This window comes from Cherax quadricarinatus, chromosome 11 (assembly GCF_038502225.1).
Source record: "Cherax quadricarinatus isolate ZL_2023a chromosome 11, ASM3850222v1, whole genome shotgun sequence".
Lineage (NCBI taxonomy): Eukaryota > Metazoa > Arthropoda > Malacostraca > Decapoda > Parastacidae > Cherax > Cherax quadricarinatus.
In genome coordinates, this window is record NC_091302.1 from 21,259,123 (window position 1) to 21,274,431 (window position 15,309).

Genomic DNA, 15,309 nt, shown 5'->3' on the forward strand with positions numbered 1-15,309 from the left:
CCAGCCAGCCTCCGCGGTAACATCCAAGCATACAATCGGAATATTTCGTATTATTACAGTGTTTTCGGTGCTTTTTCTGGAAAATAAGTGACCATGGGCCCCAAGAAAGCTTCTAGTGCCAACCCTACAGCAATAAGGGTGAGAATTACAATAGAGATGAAGAAAAAGATCATTGATAAGTATGAAAGTGGAGTGCGTGTCTCCGAGCTGGCCAAGTTGTATAATAAACCCCAATCAACCATCGCTACTATTGGTGGTACAGCTGCTGCTGCTGCTGCTGTAGCATCGTCTGCTGCTGCTGCTGCTGCTGTAGCATCGTCTGCTGCTGCTGCTGCTGCTGTAGCATCGTCTGCTGCTGCTGTAACATCATCTGTTGCTGCTGTAGCATCGTCTGCTGCTGCTATAGCATCATCTGTTGCTGCTGTACCACCGTCAGCTGCTGCTGCTGCTGTAGCATCGTCTCCTGCTGCTGCTGTAGCATCGTCTGCTGCTGCTGCTGCTGTAGCATCGTCTGCTGCTGCTGTAACATCGTCTGTTGCTGCTGTAGCATCGTCTGCTGCTGCTGTAGCACCGTCTGTTGCTGCTGTACCACCGTCAGCTGCTGCTGCTGCTGTAGCATCGTCTGCTGCTGCTGTAGCATCGTCTGCTGCTGCTGCTGCTGTAGCATCGTCTGCTGCTGCTGCTGCTGTAGCATCGTCTGCTGCTGCTGTAACATCGTCTGTTGCTGCTGTAGCATCGTCTGCTGCTGCTGTAGCATCGTCTGTTGCTGCTGTACCACCGTCAGCTGCTGCTGCTGCTGTAGCATCGTCTGCTGCTGCTGTAGCATCGTCTGCTGCTGCTGTAGCATCGTTTGCTGCTGCTGCTGCTGCTGTAGCATCGTCTGCTGCTGCTGTAACATCGTCTGTTGCTGCTGTAGCATCGTCTGCTGCTGCTGTAGCATCGTCTGTTGCTGCTGTACCACCGTCAGCTGCTGCTGCTGCTGTAGCATCGTCTGCTGCTGCTGTAGCATCGTCTGCTGCTGCTGTAGCATCGTCTGTTGCTGCTGTACCACCGTCAGCTGCTGCTGCTGCTGTAGCACCGTTGTTGGTGTGGCTTATTGAGAATACCAAGAAACAATTAACCCCAGAGGATTTGCCACCCAGGATAACCCAAAAAAGTCAGTGTCATCAAAGACTGTCTAACTTATTTCCATTGGGGTCCTTAATCTTGTCTCCCAGGATGCAACCCACACAAGTCGACTAACACCCAGGTGAACAGGGAAAAATGCCTGGAACTAGTGCTCATATTGGTGAATTTAAAGCCAGCAAAGGTTGGTTTGAGAGATTTAAGAATCGTAGTGGCATACACAGTGTGATAAGGCCTGTTCTGGAAGAAAATGCCAAACAGGACCTACAGTACTCAGGAGGAAAAGGCACTCCCAGGACACAGTGTCTCATCAGTCATTGCTGCATCTTCAATAAAGGTAAGTGTCATTTATTCTTCATTTAGTAGACTAGTACATGCACAATATATACTGTGCATGTACTACTCTACTATTGTGCATGTATCCTTCTCTTTGTGTGTAGGAAAATGTATATTTCATGTGGTAAAATTTTTTTTTTCATACTTTTGGGTGTCTTGCACGGATTAATTTGATTTCCATTATTTCTTATGGGGAAAATTCATTCGCATACCGATTATTTCGCATAACAATGACCCCTCTTGCACGGATTAAAATCGGTATGTGGGGGTCCACTGTATATTACATTTTATTATATTAAATTGAATTGTATTTAAATTATATGTTATATCTTGAATTACAGCATGTATATCATTTTATATTATAAAAAAATGTCTTGGTTTAGAGTTCTGACCAGAGTGAAGAAAACTGTCAGATATTACACACACTTTAGGATGACAGTTTCTTATACAAGCACAGGTTGGCCATCACTAATCCGGCAATCAGTAATCCGGTTCCATCAGTAATCCGGTACTAATTTCAGCAAGCATAATTTCAAATTTCTTGGGTCGCCTCACCAACCAGCTGCTACTGTTTGGTGATGCTACTTGCTGCATAAGTCACTCCAAGCTCTTTTTCTCCATTTATTGTTATAACCTGCTCACTTTTAGCCCTAGCCATGCTTCCAACAAATAAAAGAAATGCTTCTCGTTGTGTAAAGCACATACACTGTACATTGTCCATAAAAGATAAGGTGGCTTTGAAGCCATTGTCAGTCGACATGAGCTCAGCTCACTTAGACAAGCAGTGACTGGTAAATCTGGGTCTACATATGAGAGAATAGGTCTGTGTGGTAAGTGTGAACTATATAAAAAAGTCCTGCAGCATGCAGTGCATAATGAGAAAAAATGGAGACCGTGCTATAAATGTAAAACAGCAACTTTTGCAGTGTATTTTCATATGGTTTGTGTGGCATGCAAAGAGTACGTAACCTTTATTCGGCGCATGTACACACCCTCATTTACAGGCTATCTCCCCCAACCAGTGAACCAGGTTACTGAGAGTTGATGATGGGGCCCCGTCGTTCAACTAGTGACCAGGTTCCAGCCAATAAGAAGATGATTTTGGCAATCACAGAGGTTATGTGGGTACCACTCTCCTGTCTGCCCTTGTCATTCCCATTCTAGAGCTGATTGAAGCATGGTCTGCTATCTTGTGGCTTCTATTTCTGCATTGCTTACCGTGGAGTGCACTATACTTATCACTGTACATAGTGTACATATTGCTGTTCTAAACTGGTGAAGGATAATATAAGTCTAAACTTTTTCTGCAGTGTTTATTTTGCTCCCTTTACACCCAGGATAACAGGCCATTTGGACTCCTGGGATGTAAGATGGGTAGCCTGTCCGAGAGCTGGAGCTGGACTTAGAGAAACAGTTGAGCTCAGGGTGAAGCTGGTAGCAGGAACATTGTGCAGCTTGCTGTCTGGCATTGCATTAGCTTTGCCAACGCTTTACAAATTTTGCGTGTCATTTGCTTTGTTATGGTCAGCCTTGCTATTGTGTGATCGTTCAACAGCTCGCTACTAGCTTCTTCGGTGTGCTCGCTTCGCTACGGTCAATCTTGTAGAACAGTGTGTAGCTGTCTGGCATTGCTTTACAAATTTTGTCAGTTGCTACTAGCCTGTTCGGTGTGGAGAATTTTGCAGTCAGCTTTGCTATTGCGTATCCACCTTGTATGCGTATTCTGCAATCGTACTGTGCATAGCTAAGCATGTTCTGCAAATTAACGTGTTACGTTGGGGTATTCTGTAATCGTACTGTGCATAGCTAAGCATGTTCTGCAAATTAACGTGTTACGTTGGGGTATTCTGCAATCGTACTATGCATAGAGAATAACTTATGCCACTTAGACGAGTCAGACATCTGGTGTCGGCATATACTTTGCATAACCTACCTAAATTGTCCCTACAGCGTTGTTGGCAAATTGCTCGTTCCATTGGCATTAAATACAAACGCACTCTCACAGCTGCGCAACTGCGTTCACTGATTGCTGATAAATTTATAGAAGAAGAGATGGCACATCAGACATCAGAGCTAGGGCAAGGGCAAAAACTACTATGTTCTCGCAGGAGGAAGATGATACATTTACGGAGCAAAATGGTCAGTCTAGTGCAGCAGGGTTGTCTCGAGGTGAATCAGCGGCGTTGGCACTTGAGCTGGTAAAAATCAATCTTGAGCAAACTAGGGAACAGAGAGCATTCGCAAGGGAAGAATTTGATAGGGAAAGAGAAAGGAGGCAGTTTTTGCATTCTGTAAATGATTTTAGTTTACAGAAAGCAGTACAGCTTGTTCCCCGCTTCAATGAGGCCGAACCAGAACAATTTTTCGAAAGCTTTGAAAATCAGGCTTGAGCCTTGAGGTGGCCGGAACAGCATTGGGCATCATTGGTTCGTACAGCATTGTTTGGTAAGGCACAGGAATTTACGTCAGTATTAAATGATGCTGAATTTTCTGATTATAAAGTAGTGAAGACAACAGTGTTGGGAGCATATACATGTATCCCAGCTAAGTACCGTAAGCTTTTCAAACTAAGCAGGCGGCAGCTTGGTCAATCCCTGGTGGATTTTGTAAGACAGCAAACCAAAGCTTTTACCAGCTGGTATAAAGCAAGTGGTGTCACCTCCTTTGAGGAGCTGGTACAGCTTATTCTGATTGACAACCTGCTGGAGTCTGTGAGACCAGAGGTTCGAGTCTTTCTGCAGTATCGTGACTTAACTACTGCATTGGAGGCAGCCAGGTTGGCTGATACCTTCGAAACTAACCGCTCCTTGTCCGAGCGGTCCTGTCTCTCTTTTCAACAGCCTGGCATGAGCAGAGATCGTCAACCTTGGAGAATGAAGTGCCAGCCGGAGGGAGAACGTCTACATCAGCCAACTAAGTCACCTGGTGAGCCGCACTTCTCAACTTATGGTCCACCTGCTGAGAGACAAACTACTCATGGTGCATCTCGACAACAGTATCCAGAGAGACACCAGCCAGAGCGACACCAGTTGCAACATCCGCAGGGAATAAAGGGCAAGCCTGTCGTCTGCTTCCTCTGTAACAAAGTAGGTCATATCCATCCCAACTGCCCTCATAAACCCCAACCCATTGGGAAAATCTCTAATACCCCTAGTAACATGTCCCCTAGAGAAGTAGAAAAAGGGATGACCCCTTATTATTGCAAGAGTCTTATTTCCCTTCAGGAAAACTCAGAAACAACTGAAGTTAAAATCTTTAGAGATACTGGAGCATATTGCTCACTTATAAGAGAAGGAATATTACCCCTTTCAGAGAACACTTCCTTGAATTCCTCTGTTTTATTGGAAGCACTTGGAGGAGCTATATATTCTGTCCCTTTGCATAAAATTTATGTACAGTGCAAATATTACACTGGGTACTTGACTGTGGGTGTCTCAAAAGGATTCCCCATGAAAGATGCCATGTTATTACTGGGTAATAACATTACTACTGTTAGTGCGTGTCCTGAACCTATAATGATTAATTCTTCTCGGGTGTTGGCCATAACTCGGGCAACATCCCAAGGGTTGTCTGGCGAAAATGTTGACCTATCCTTGGACGACTCCGATCTAGGAATAGCCACGTTGTTTTATGAGGCACACTGGCTGGAGCCTCGTAAATCAAGTGAACAGACCCCGATCAAGCCTTCCTATTCCCAGGTTGCAGGATTACCAGATATCTCTGTTTCCATGCCCGAGGGACTGTCCTTCCGGGAGGAGCAACGAAAGGACCCTTCTTTAAAATTCACTTTTCAGGCAGCCATGGGTAAATCCTCTTTGGATCATCCGGTCAAGTATGAACTTAAAAACGATTATTTGATCTGCACTGAGACTGGTAAGGAGATAGAGGGCCGGCAATTGTCTGACAGGTTAGTGGTTCCAACAAAGTTTAGACCTCAAATATTAAATATAGCTCATAATACTTCATTAGGAGGTCACTTAGGAATTACTAAAACTTTGTATAGAATCACAAAAGAATTTTATTGGCCAAAATTAAAGAAAGATGGGAAGAATCATATTAGGTGTTGCCGAGAATGTCAGCATGTAGGGAAACCTGGACATTCCATTAAACCTGCACCTCTCCAATCTATACCTGCTGATGAAGAACCTTTTGCAGATTTAATTATAGATTGTGTAGGTCCACTACCTAAGTCAAAGTCTGGAAATCAGTATTTATTTACAATCATGGATAAAGTAACCAGACATCCTGAAGCAATTTCCATGCGTAGTATTAATACTAAAGCTATTCTCAAAGCTTTAACAAATTTCATTTCTTGTTTTGGCATTCCTAAAACTATTCAAAGTGATCAAAGTATTAACTTTACTGCCAAAGCATTTAGGGAAGCATTAACTAGGTTAGGGATAATCCACAATTTATCCACTGCCTATCATCCTCAGTCCCAAGGCGCCTTGGAAAGATTCCATCAGACGTTAAAAACTATGATGAGAACTTTTCGCATGCATTTTCCTACAGACTGGGATGAATCACTACCTTTGTTGCTGTTCTCAGTATGAGAAACGGTGCAAGAGTCTACAGGGTATAGTCCGTTTGAGCTGATCTTTGGGCACAATGTACGAGGTCCTCTTCGGGTGCTCAAAGAAGGATGGATGGGAGAAGACGTTAGCTCAACACTCTGCAACCCGTCTTCAAGGTTGCAGGTGGCACGTCAGTTAGCCAAGGCTAACCTAAAGACAGCTCAAAGTGCACAATTCTGCTCCTTCCATCCAGGAGACAAGGTGTTGGTGCAGGAACCTATACCTGGCCACACCTTGAAAGCTAGATTTACGGGACCTATGCAGATTGTAAGTAGATTATCTGATGTAAATTATGTGGTAGCTCCCACTGATAAGGCCTCAAAAACTAAAACTTACCACATTAATCAATTAAAATCTTTTCATACACCAGATAAAGTCCCAGTAATGACTCTGTCCTCTACCTCTGAGGACGACTCTGATTCTTTGCACTCTATCTCTGAAATTAATGTTAAACTTTCAAATTCTGTCCTCCTCAAGGATCCTAGCCCTTTAATGGAGGGACTATCTGAAATGCAAGCAACAAGTTTAACTGAGCTTCTACAGTCATATCCTAATATATTTTTGGATGTGCCAAAAAAATGTACGTTAGGATATCATGATGTAGATGTGGGAAACTCTAAACCAATTAAACTCTCCCCCTACAGAGCTAATCTTGAAAAGCAGAGGCTACTTCAGCAGGAAGTAGAATTTCTGTTAGAGCATGGTTTAGTGGAGGAGTCATCTAGTCCATGGGCTTCGCTGTGCATCCTTGTTAAGAAGGCTGATGGAGGATTTCGTATGTGTACAAACTACCGTAAGGTGAATGAGGTCACAATTACAGATGCTTACCCTCTTCCTCGTCTGGATGACGTAATTGACTTTGTGGGTAAGGCTACTTTTGTGTCCAAGTTAGATCTCCTTAAAGGTTACTATCAGGTACCTTTGACGGATAGGGCGAAGGAAATCTCTGCCTTCGTAATTCCAGGAGGTCATTATCAATACACAGTTACCCCCTTCGGAATGAAAAATTCCCCCTCTTCATTCCAGAAACTTATCCATCAGGCTATTAAAGGACTTGAAGGCATGGCAGCGTACCTAGATGATATTGTTGTGGTGTCTGAGACTTGGGATCAACACCTACCTAGACTTAAAGCTCTTTTTGAGACCTTTCAGAGTTCCCATTTAACAGTTAATTTATCTAAATCTTCCTTTGGCCAGGCCACTATCACTTTTCTAGGCCATGAAGTAGGTAGTGGTAAAGTTGCACCTAAACTTGCTAAAGTTCTTGCTATTAAAGATTATCCAGTCCCCATGATAGGAAATCTCTTCAACGTTTCCTAGGCATGATAGGATTTTACAGAAGATTCTGTAAGAATTTCTCAGATATTGTAGCCCCTCTTACCTCTCTTACCAGTCACAAAGCTCCCTTTAATTGGACACCAGATTGTCAACAGTCTTTTAACAAAGCAAAAAGAATACAGTGGTCCCTTGCTTTTCGTAGTTCTCGGCAATTGTAAATTTCGCCAATCATAGGGGTATTTTCGTATAAACATGGACTCTCTTTTCATAGGTTGACTCGCAAATAGTAGTTCGTCCGGGACGCGTACGCACAGTGTGAGCCGGGGAGGCGTCCCTACCCAGCCAGTCTGGCATTGTTTACCAGTGAGTGAAGGTCCCCTCAAGTGCTCCTACGAAATATTTCATAATATTCCACTCATTTTAGTGCTTGCAAGTACTAAATAAGCTACCATGGCTCCAAAGAAAGCTCCTAGTGCCAAGCCTGTGGTAAAGAAGGTGAGAAATATGTACAGTGACAAAGTCTTGGGCCATTTTAGGGAAGTGTTCAAGAGATGCCAGAAACAGAGCTCTCTCCACAGTTACTTTGTGAGACAGGACTAGAGTGACTCTCAAGGTGGTCCTAGTGGCATTAAGAAACAGAGAAGAGAAGCAACCCCAGAGAAGCAATTGGTACCTGAGGTGTTGCTGAAAGGGAATTCCCCTTCCAAACTGTAAACAATCCAATCTCTCTCCTCCTCCAGTCTCCCATACACTAAGAAGAATCTCCAATAAAGGTAAGTGTTATGCTGTTAATGTTTCATTCATCATTTCCCATTGTATTGTTTATGTACTACATGTATATTTCATGTAAAAAATTTTTTTGTTTTAATACTTCTGGGTGTCAGGAACGGATTAATTGTATTTACATTATTTCTTATGGGGAAAATTGATTCGCAAATCGTAAATTTCGTTTATAGTAGCTCCTCCAGGAACAGATTAATTACGAAAAACGAGGGACCACTGTATTGTGTACTGCACCCATTCTTTTGTCTCCAGACTTCTCCAAACCTTTTTCATGACAGGTTGATGCTTATGAGTCTGGGGTTGGGGCAGTACTATTACAAAACGAGAATGAGGAGTTGCAGCCTGTAGCTTATTATTCTGCTAAGTTCCAGCCGCATCAGAGGGCTTACCCTGCCATTGAAAAAGAAGCCCTCGCGCTGGTACTGGCTTTGGAGCATTTCGATGTTTATGTGGGCCAGACATCGCAGGTGGTCACCGTCTACAGAGATCACAATCCTCGAGTCTAGTATATCTCCAAGCCATGAAGAACCACAACACAAGGCTCATGCGTTGGGCTATACGACTGCAACCCTATTCCATCAGAGTTAAATATATTGCCGGCAAAGAAAATATGTTGGCAGACTCTTTATCTAGAGTCTAATTACATTATTTACTTAGGTTAGGATGTTAGGTTACTTGTGGTAACCCCTTTCAAGCTCTTTTTTTTTTTAATCCCCTGGTGTGGGGGTTTTTTTTAGTGAGGGGATGCAGGCTACCGTCCGCCTGCATCATGGATCTATGCTAGCCCGACTGACTGCTGTCTCACTCTGAGTTTAGGGTTTGGCTTTTGGTCACGAAAAAGCTGAGCTCTATCTAAGAGTTGGATGGTGGAGAGGAAAGGCGGTCCCATTATTTTGTGCCATGGCGGCACGGTTACCACTGGGAGGTGGCAGCCTAATCCTGAGCCTTCTCGGGGTGGGGATGTGGCATGCAAAGAGTACGTAACCTTTATTCGGTGCATGTACGCACCCTCATTTACAGGCTATCTCCCCCAACCAGCGAACCATGTTACTGAGAGTTGATGATGGGGCCCCGTCGTTCAACTAGTGACCAGGTTCCAGCCAATAAGAAGATGGTTTTGGCAATCGCAGAGGTTATGTGGGTACCACTCTCCTGTCTGCCCTTGTCACTCTCATTCTAGAGCTGGTTGAAGCACGGTCTGCTATCTTGTGGCTTCTATTTCTGCCTTGCTTACCGTGGAGTGCACTAATACTTATCACTGTACATAATGTACATATTGCTGTTCTAAATTGGTGAAGGATAATATAAGTCTAAACTTTTTCTGCTGTGTTTATTTTGCTCCCTTTACACCCAGGATAATAGGCCATTTGGACTCCTGGGTTGTAAGAGTTTGTATGGTTGTATTCTTATTTTTTTTGGTCTCATCTGATAGAATGGAAGATATATTACAGAAGTAGATATAATTTTGATTTGTTTCATGCCAGAAAAAAAACTTAAAATTGACCTCAAAGTAGTGGAAATGTTCGATTTTTGCTGATGTTCAAGAGTCAACAAATGATGTCACTGTCCAATACATGTCCAACTGGCCAGTTTAATATGCAGTCATGAATGGATGACATTATTAATATAGTTATTACAATAATGCAGTAGTCTGCATAACAGTAAATCTATTTTTTGTGTGAATAAAAATTCAAAATGGAAAGCAAGTGTAATATAAGAGGGGCCTGGAGACATGACTAGTGAACAGAGAAAATGTTATTTTAGTGCCAAGAATGTCTGCACTGTTTATTCTGGACCCTATTTTGAAATTGGCATCTCTTGAAATTTGTGTGAAATTGGCCAAATTACCCATTCCTGACCACTTTATTGGGTAGTTGAAATACGTAAATGGGCAGTTTCTTGAACTCAATTGACAGAAAAGAAGGAATACTAGTGAAATAGCTATGAGTTTGGTAGAGTGGAACAATGAAATGGGCCAAAAATTGGGCCTAAAGTGGGTGAAATTGCCAATGTGTAAATAATGCCATTGTGTTAAGTGTATTCTAACCTAACTACTCTGTAATCCAGCAAAATCGCTAATCCAGCAGCCTACAGGTCCCGATGATGCCAGATTAGTGATGGTCAACCTGTGCCTAATTAGTGGCTTACCAGGTAGGTAGCGACCAGCTTGTCGCATCACCCATACAGGTACTTGATCAACCACCTCGCCCCGCGCTGCCCGTAACAGCCTGTCATTCTTCAGTGCAGGAAACCCATTCTGAAACGAAGGCATTATTAGGGTAAAAAATAACAAAAAGGCACAATACTGTGACTGGAACAATACGTACACAAATAACCCACACACACTAGAGAGAAGCTTGCTACAACGTTTCAGTCAGGCCTGGATCATTTACAAAATCACACTTACTTTTTGCCAGGCTAACACTCTTCTCACCAATCTAGTTCATACCTCTACTCCCTTTATAGATGCTCCTGGTGTCTACTCTATTTCATGTTCCTATTGTCCTCTTCAGTACTTTGGAGAAACTGGCCATTCTGTTTCTGACAAACTCAAGGAGCACAAAAGTAGTGTTAGGCTTGCTGACACCAACAATGCTCTTTTCTGTCATGTCAGAGATTACAGTCATCCTATTTACTGGTCTACTGCTATAACTGTCTACCCTACTTCTAACTTTCAGAGTCATTGTCTGGTTGAGTCCTCTCTTATACACACTACAAAACTCACTCAAGGAAAAAGATCTTGGGGTGAGTATAACACCAGGCACATATCCTGAGGCACACATCAACCAAATAACTGCTGTAGAATATATGGGCACCTAGCAAACCTAAGAACAGCATTCTGCCATCTTAATAAAGAATCATTCAGGACCCTGTGCACTGTGTACGTTAGGCCCATATTGGAGTATGTGGCACCAGTTGGGAGCCCACACCTAGCCAAGCATGTAAAGAAACTAGAGAATGTGCAAAGGTTTGCAACAAGACTAGTCTTAGAGCTAAGGGGTATGTCCTACGAGGAGAGGTTAAGGGAAATCGATCTGATGACACTGGAGGACAGGAGAGATAGGGAGGACATGATAACGACATATAAAATACTGAGAGGAATTGACAAGGTGGACAGAGACAGAATTTAAAGAGATGGGACACAGCAACAAGGGGACACAGTTGGAAGTTGAAGACTCAGATGAATCACAGGGATGTTAGGAAGTATTTCTTCAGTCACAGAGTAGTCAGGAAGTGGAATAGTTTGGAAAGCAATGTAGTGTAGGCAGGAACCATTCATAGCTCTATAAAATTTATTTTTTGTTAATATTTTTGGATGTCTGAAACAGATTAATTGGATTTACAGTATCTCTTATAGGAAATATTACTTCAGTTTTCGGCCATTTCGGATTTAGGCCAACCTTCCGGAATGAATTAATTATGAAAACTGGGGGTCTACTGTATTACTTGCCAGTCCTGCAATCTCCTGCAAGACCAGAACCCACACATTACTGAATTCACAAACACAATGAGTAACTGCATGTTGCTACCAACAGTAACAAAACCTACAAGAGTTACAGAGACTAGTATTTCCCTACTTGACCACATCTGGACCAACACCATATCCCCTTTAACCCTTTGAGGGTCGACAGGCCCTCTCCGAAACTCGTTCTCAGGGTCGGCCAAATTTAAAAAAAAAAAAAAATTATTTTCTCTTGTGAAAAGATAGAGAATCTTTTCCCGATCATAACGACACCAAAAGTTTGAAATTTGATAGAAAACTTACGGAATTATGCTCTCGCAAAGTTAGCGGTCTCGGCGATGTTTACGGATCGGCGATTTTGCCCACTTTGAGCCCCATTTTCGGCCAATTTCACTGTACTAGTCGACAAAAAACATGAATATTTCGCTAGAACTCCATTTTTTCTATCGAATGGGTGCAAGAAACCACCCATTTATAAATTCAACTATCCAGTACAGTGGTCAGAATTTAGCAATTTTGCCAATTTCACACAAATTTCAAAAGATGCCAATTTCGGAATAGGGTCCAGAATAAACAAGAAAGACATTCCTGGCACTAAAATGACATTTCCTCTAGTCATTAGTCACGTCTCAAGGCCCATCTTATATTCTTTTGCTTTCCACTTTGAATTTTTATTCTCACAAAAAATATAAGATTTACTGTTATGCAGACTACTGCATTAGTGTAAAAAATGGTATAAATATTATTGGTGCACTTGTGAAAGAATATTAGACTCACCAGTTGACGTGTATTGCATGCTTGGCACGATTTGTTTACTTTTGAAGTTTGGTAAAAATCGAACATTTCTGCTACTTTGAGCTCAATTTCAAGGCACCTTTCATTGTAAAACCAGTCAAAATCATCTCAATTTCAGTAATATGTCTTCCATTCTATAAAATGAGACCAAGAAAACTAGAATACAACAATAAATACTATACGAAAATACACTGCAAAGTCGCTGATTTATTAAAAAAAAATGGAAAAAGTTTTTTTTTTCTCATTATGCACCGTGTGCTGCAGGATTTTTTTTAGACTGTGCACACTGACCACATAGACCCATTCTTTCATATGAAGGCCTACCAGCTTTCTCCCACTAGATTTGAGGTCGCTAGAATTTATGAGTACTAGTACGTCAAAAACCCCTACGCATAAGACGTACTAGTACGACGAAAACCCTCAAAGGGTTAACCCTTTGAGGGTCGACAGGCCCTCTCCGAAATGGATGCATGAAGTTATAAGTAAGTAAGTAAGTAAGTAAGTAAGTTTATTCAGGTATACACAAATACAGTTACATAGAATTATCATACATAGCAGCATATGTGTAGAGAACCTAGGATAACCCAAAAAAGTCAGACAGAGTGACTTATTTCCATTGGGGTCCTTTTACCTTATTATTATAGTATAAAGGTTATAATATTTTCTTATTATTCTACAATGAAGATAACATCTTATTATCATACTAAAAAGACTATCTGCTACACCAAGGTCATTAAGACTATCTACAATACGAGGGTCATTACAAGGAATAAGGTAAAATTTACACGTATGTTAGCTAAAAAATAGAAAATCATTCCCCTCCCTTTCTGTAGCTACATTCATCAGACATCTTTTGGCACTCTTCTTGAACTGGTTCACGCTATGACTGGCTTTGACATGTGCGGGTAGTCTGTTCCATTCCTTTATTGCTGTACAATAAAAGGTGTTTGAAGCCTGGCCACTGACTGTGGGTACTACAAAGTTGTGCTCTCTCCCCCTAGTACTATGATTGCTTTGGTTCCCAACCTTGACAAAATTGACAGCAAGATATTCTGGACATTGTTTGTGAGCAATTTTATAAACATGATTTAGCTTCAGTTGTTTTACTCTGTCTTCAACATTCAGCATATCCAACTGCTGTAATTCATCCTGGCCTACATGTTCTCTTTGTCCCAGCCCCAGGATGAATCTTACGATTTTGTTCTGGGTGATTTGCAGTCTATCTTTCAGTTTTTTTGTCAAGGCAGAGTACCAAGAAGAGCAAGCGTAATCCATATGGCATTGTATAAGGGCTAGACATAGGGTCCTGCGAGCCTCAGTAGGTAGACACTGTGCTTGTCTATACAGGAACTTCAGTTTGGCATTCGCTTTCTTTACTACACTGTTCCCTATCAATTCTCCTGACATGCATGGGTCAAAGGGGATTCCCAAATATTTTACTGATGAAACCAAAGTGATGGGCTCCCCATTACATTGAACATTAAAATTATTTACCCTTCTCAGTTTATGTTTCGTGCCAAAGAGAATGGCTTCAGTTTTCCCTAGGTGTAATGATAGTTTGTTGTCTACTAACCATTTGCTGCAGGACTCCAGTTCCAGTGTTAAAACATTAGCAATATCTTGTGGGTCTTTACCTGACACTAACAGAGCACTGTCATCTGCATACAGTAGGAGTTTGCACTTGACACTGATAGGCATATCATTGACATAACATAAGAATAATAAGGGACCCAGAATACTACCTTGGGGAACTCCACATGTTATCGGCAGGGGTTCTGATTCTGTTTTGTTGATTTTGACTATTTGTCTCCTGTTGCTAAGGTAGGACTTAAACCAGTCTACAGAACCTATACCAATAGCTTGAAGTTTATTACATAATATATTGTGGTTGACAGTATCGAAGGCCTTTTGCAGGTCTAAGGTTACCATGCCTATGAGGTTCCCCTTTGACATTTCAGTTCTCAGGTAATCCATCAGATTAATAAGGGAGGTGTCGGTTGAGTAGGATCTTCTAAAGCCCGATTGATAGCTATGGAGAATGTTGTTGTCATTAAGGTACTTAACTACTTGAGAATACACCGCCCTCTCTAGAATTTTAGATATTATACTGAGTATACTAACAGGCCTATAGTTGCTTACATCAGACCTACTATTTTTCTTGAAGATAGGAGTGACTCTGGCCTCCTTGAACCCCTCCGGTACTGTATTAGTGGTGATTGATAGATTTATTATGTGAGCAATAGGGATTGACAGTTCAGAAGCACCATCTTTTAGGAACTTAGACGGGATGTTATCAGGGCCTGTGCTCTTAGTTGGGTTTAACCTGCTTAGTTCTTTTTGAATAAAGTCATGAGTTGACAACTGTTTGGGGTTACCCCTTTATTGGTATAGTATGTTTGAAACTTATCAGAGTCTGTGTTAAAGGTATTTGATGCAGCTGGTAGTTTACTTACTAGTGTTGATGCAACAGATGTGTAGTAGGAATTAAAGCAATTTGCCACCTTAGATGTTTCGTGGCATACCTCATTATCGATAGTGAGTACTATGTTACACCTATCTACTGGCTTATGGCTATACCCCAACTGTTTTAGTTGTTGCCAGAGCTTTCTGGGGTTATGCTTATACTCTTCAATTTTTGAGCAGTAGTGCTTTGCCTTTGCTCCTTTTATAAGTCTCTGTACTCTGTTCCTCACCCTTTGGAATTCATTTAGTGCTGCAATATCCTGTCTGTTTGCTTTAAATCTTTTTAGCAGCTGGTCTCTGAATTTCATATTATCTAATATCTCAGTATTCATCCAGGGTTCAGTTCTTCGTTTAATCCTAACCTCTTTAACTGGTGCAATATTATCAAGGATGGTAGTGAACATTGTTTTGAATTTTTCCCAGGCATCGTTTACGTCCGTGCAACTTGTTATCTCTGTCCAGTCACAATTGTGTAGCCTATTTACCAGTGTT

General features: G+C 41.8%; 1 protein-coding gene across 2 annotated transcripts in view; it reads right to left on the reverse strand.

Annotated features, from left to right (window-relative positions):
- Urod (uroporphyrinogen decarboxylase) overlaps positions 1–15,309 on the reverse strand; it is a 291,316-nt gene that overhangs the window by 227,748 nt on the left and 48,259 nt on the right. Inside the window, exon 3 of one of the 2 annotated variants that reach the window (XM_070083962.1) lies at positions 10,245–10,353. In XM_070083962.1, the coding sequence (XP_069940063.1) occupies positions 10,245–10,353 (109 nt within the window). Of the gene's footprint in view, positions 1–10,244; positions 10,369–15,309 lie in introns of those variants that run through there. The other variant, XM_070083961.1, reaches the window with a different exon arrangement.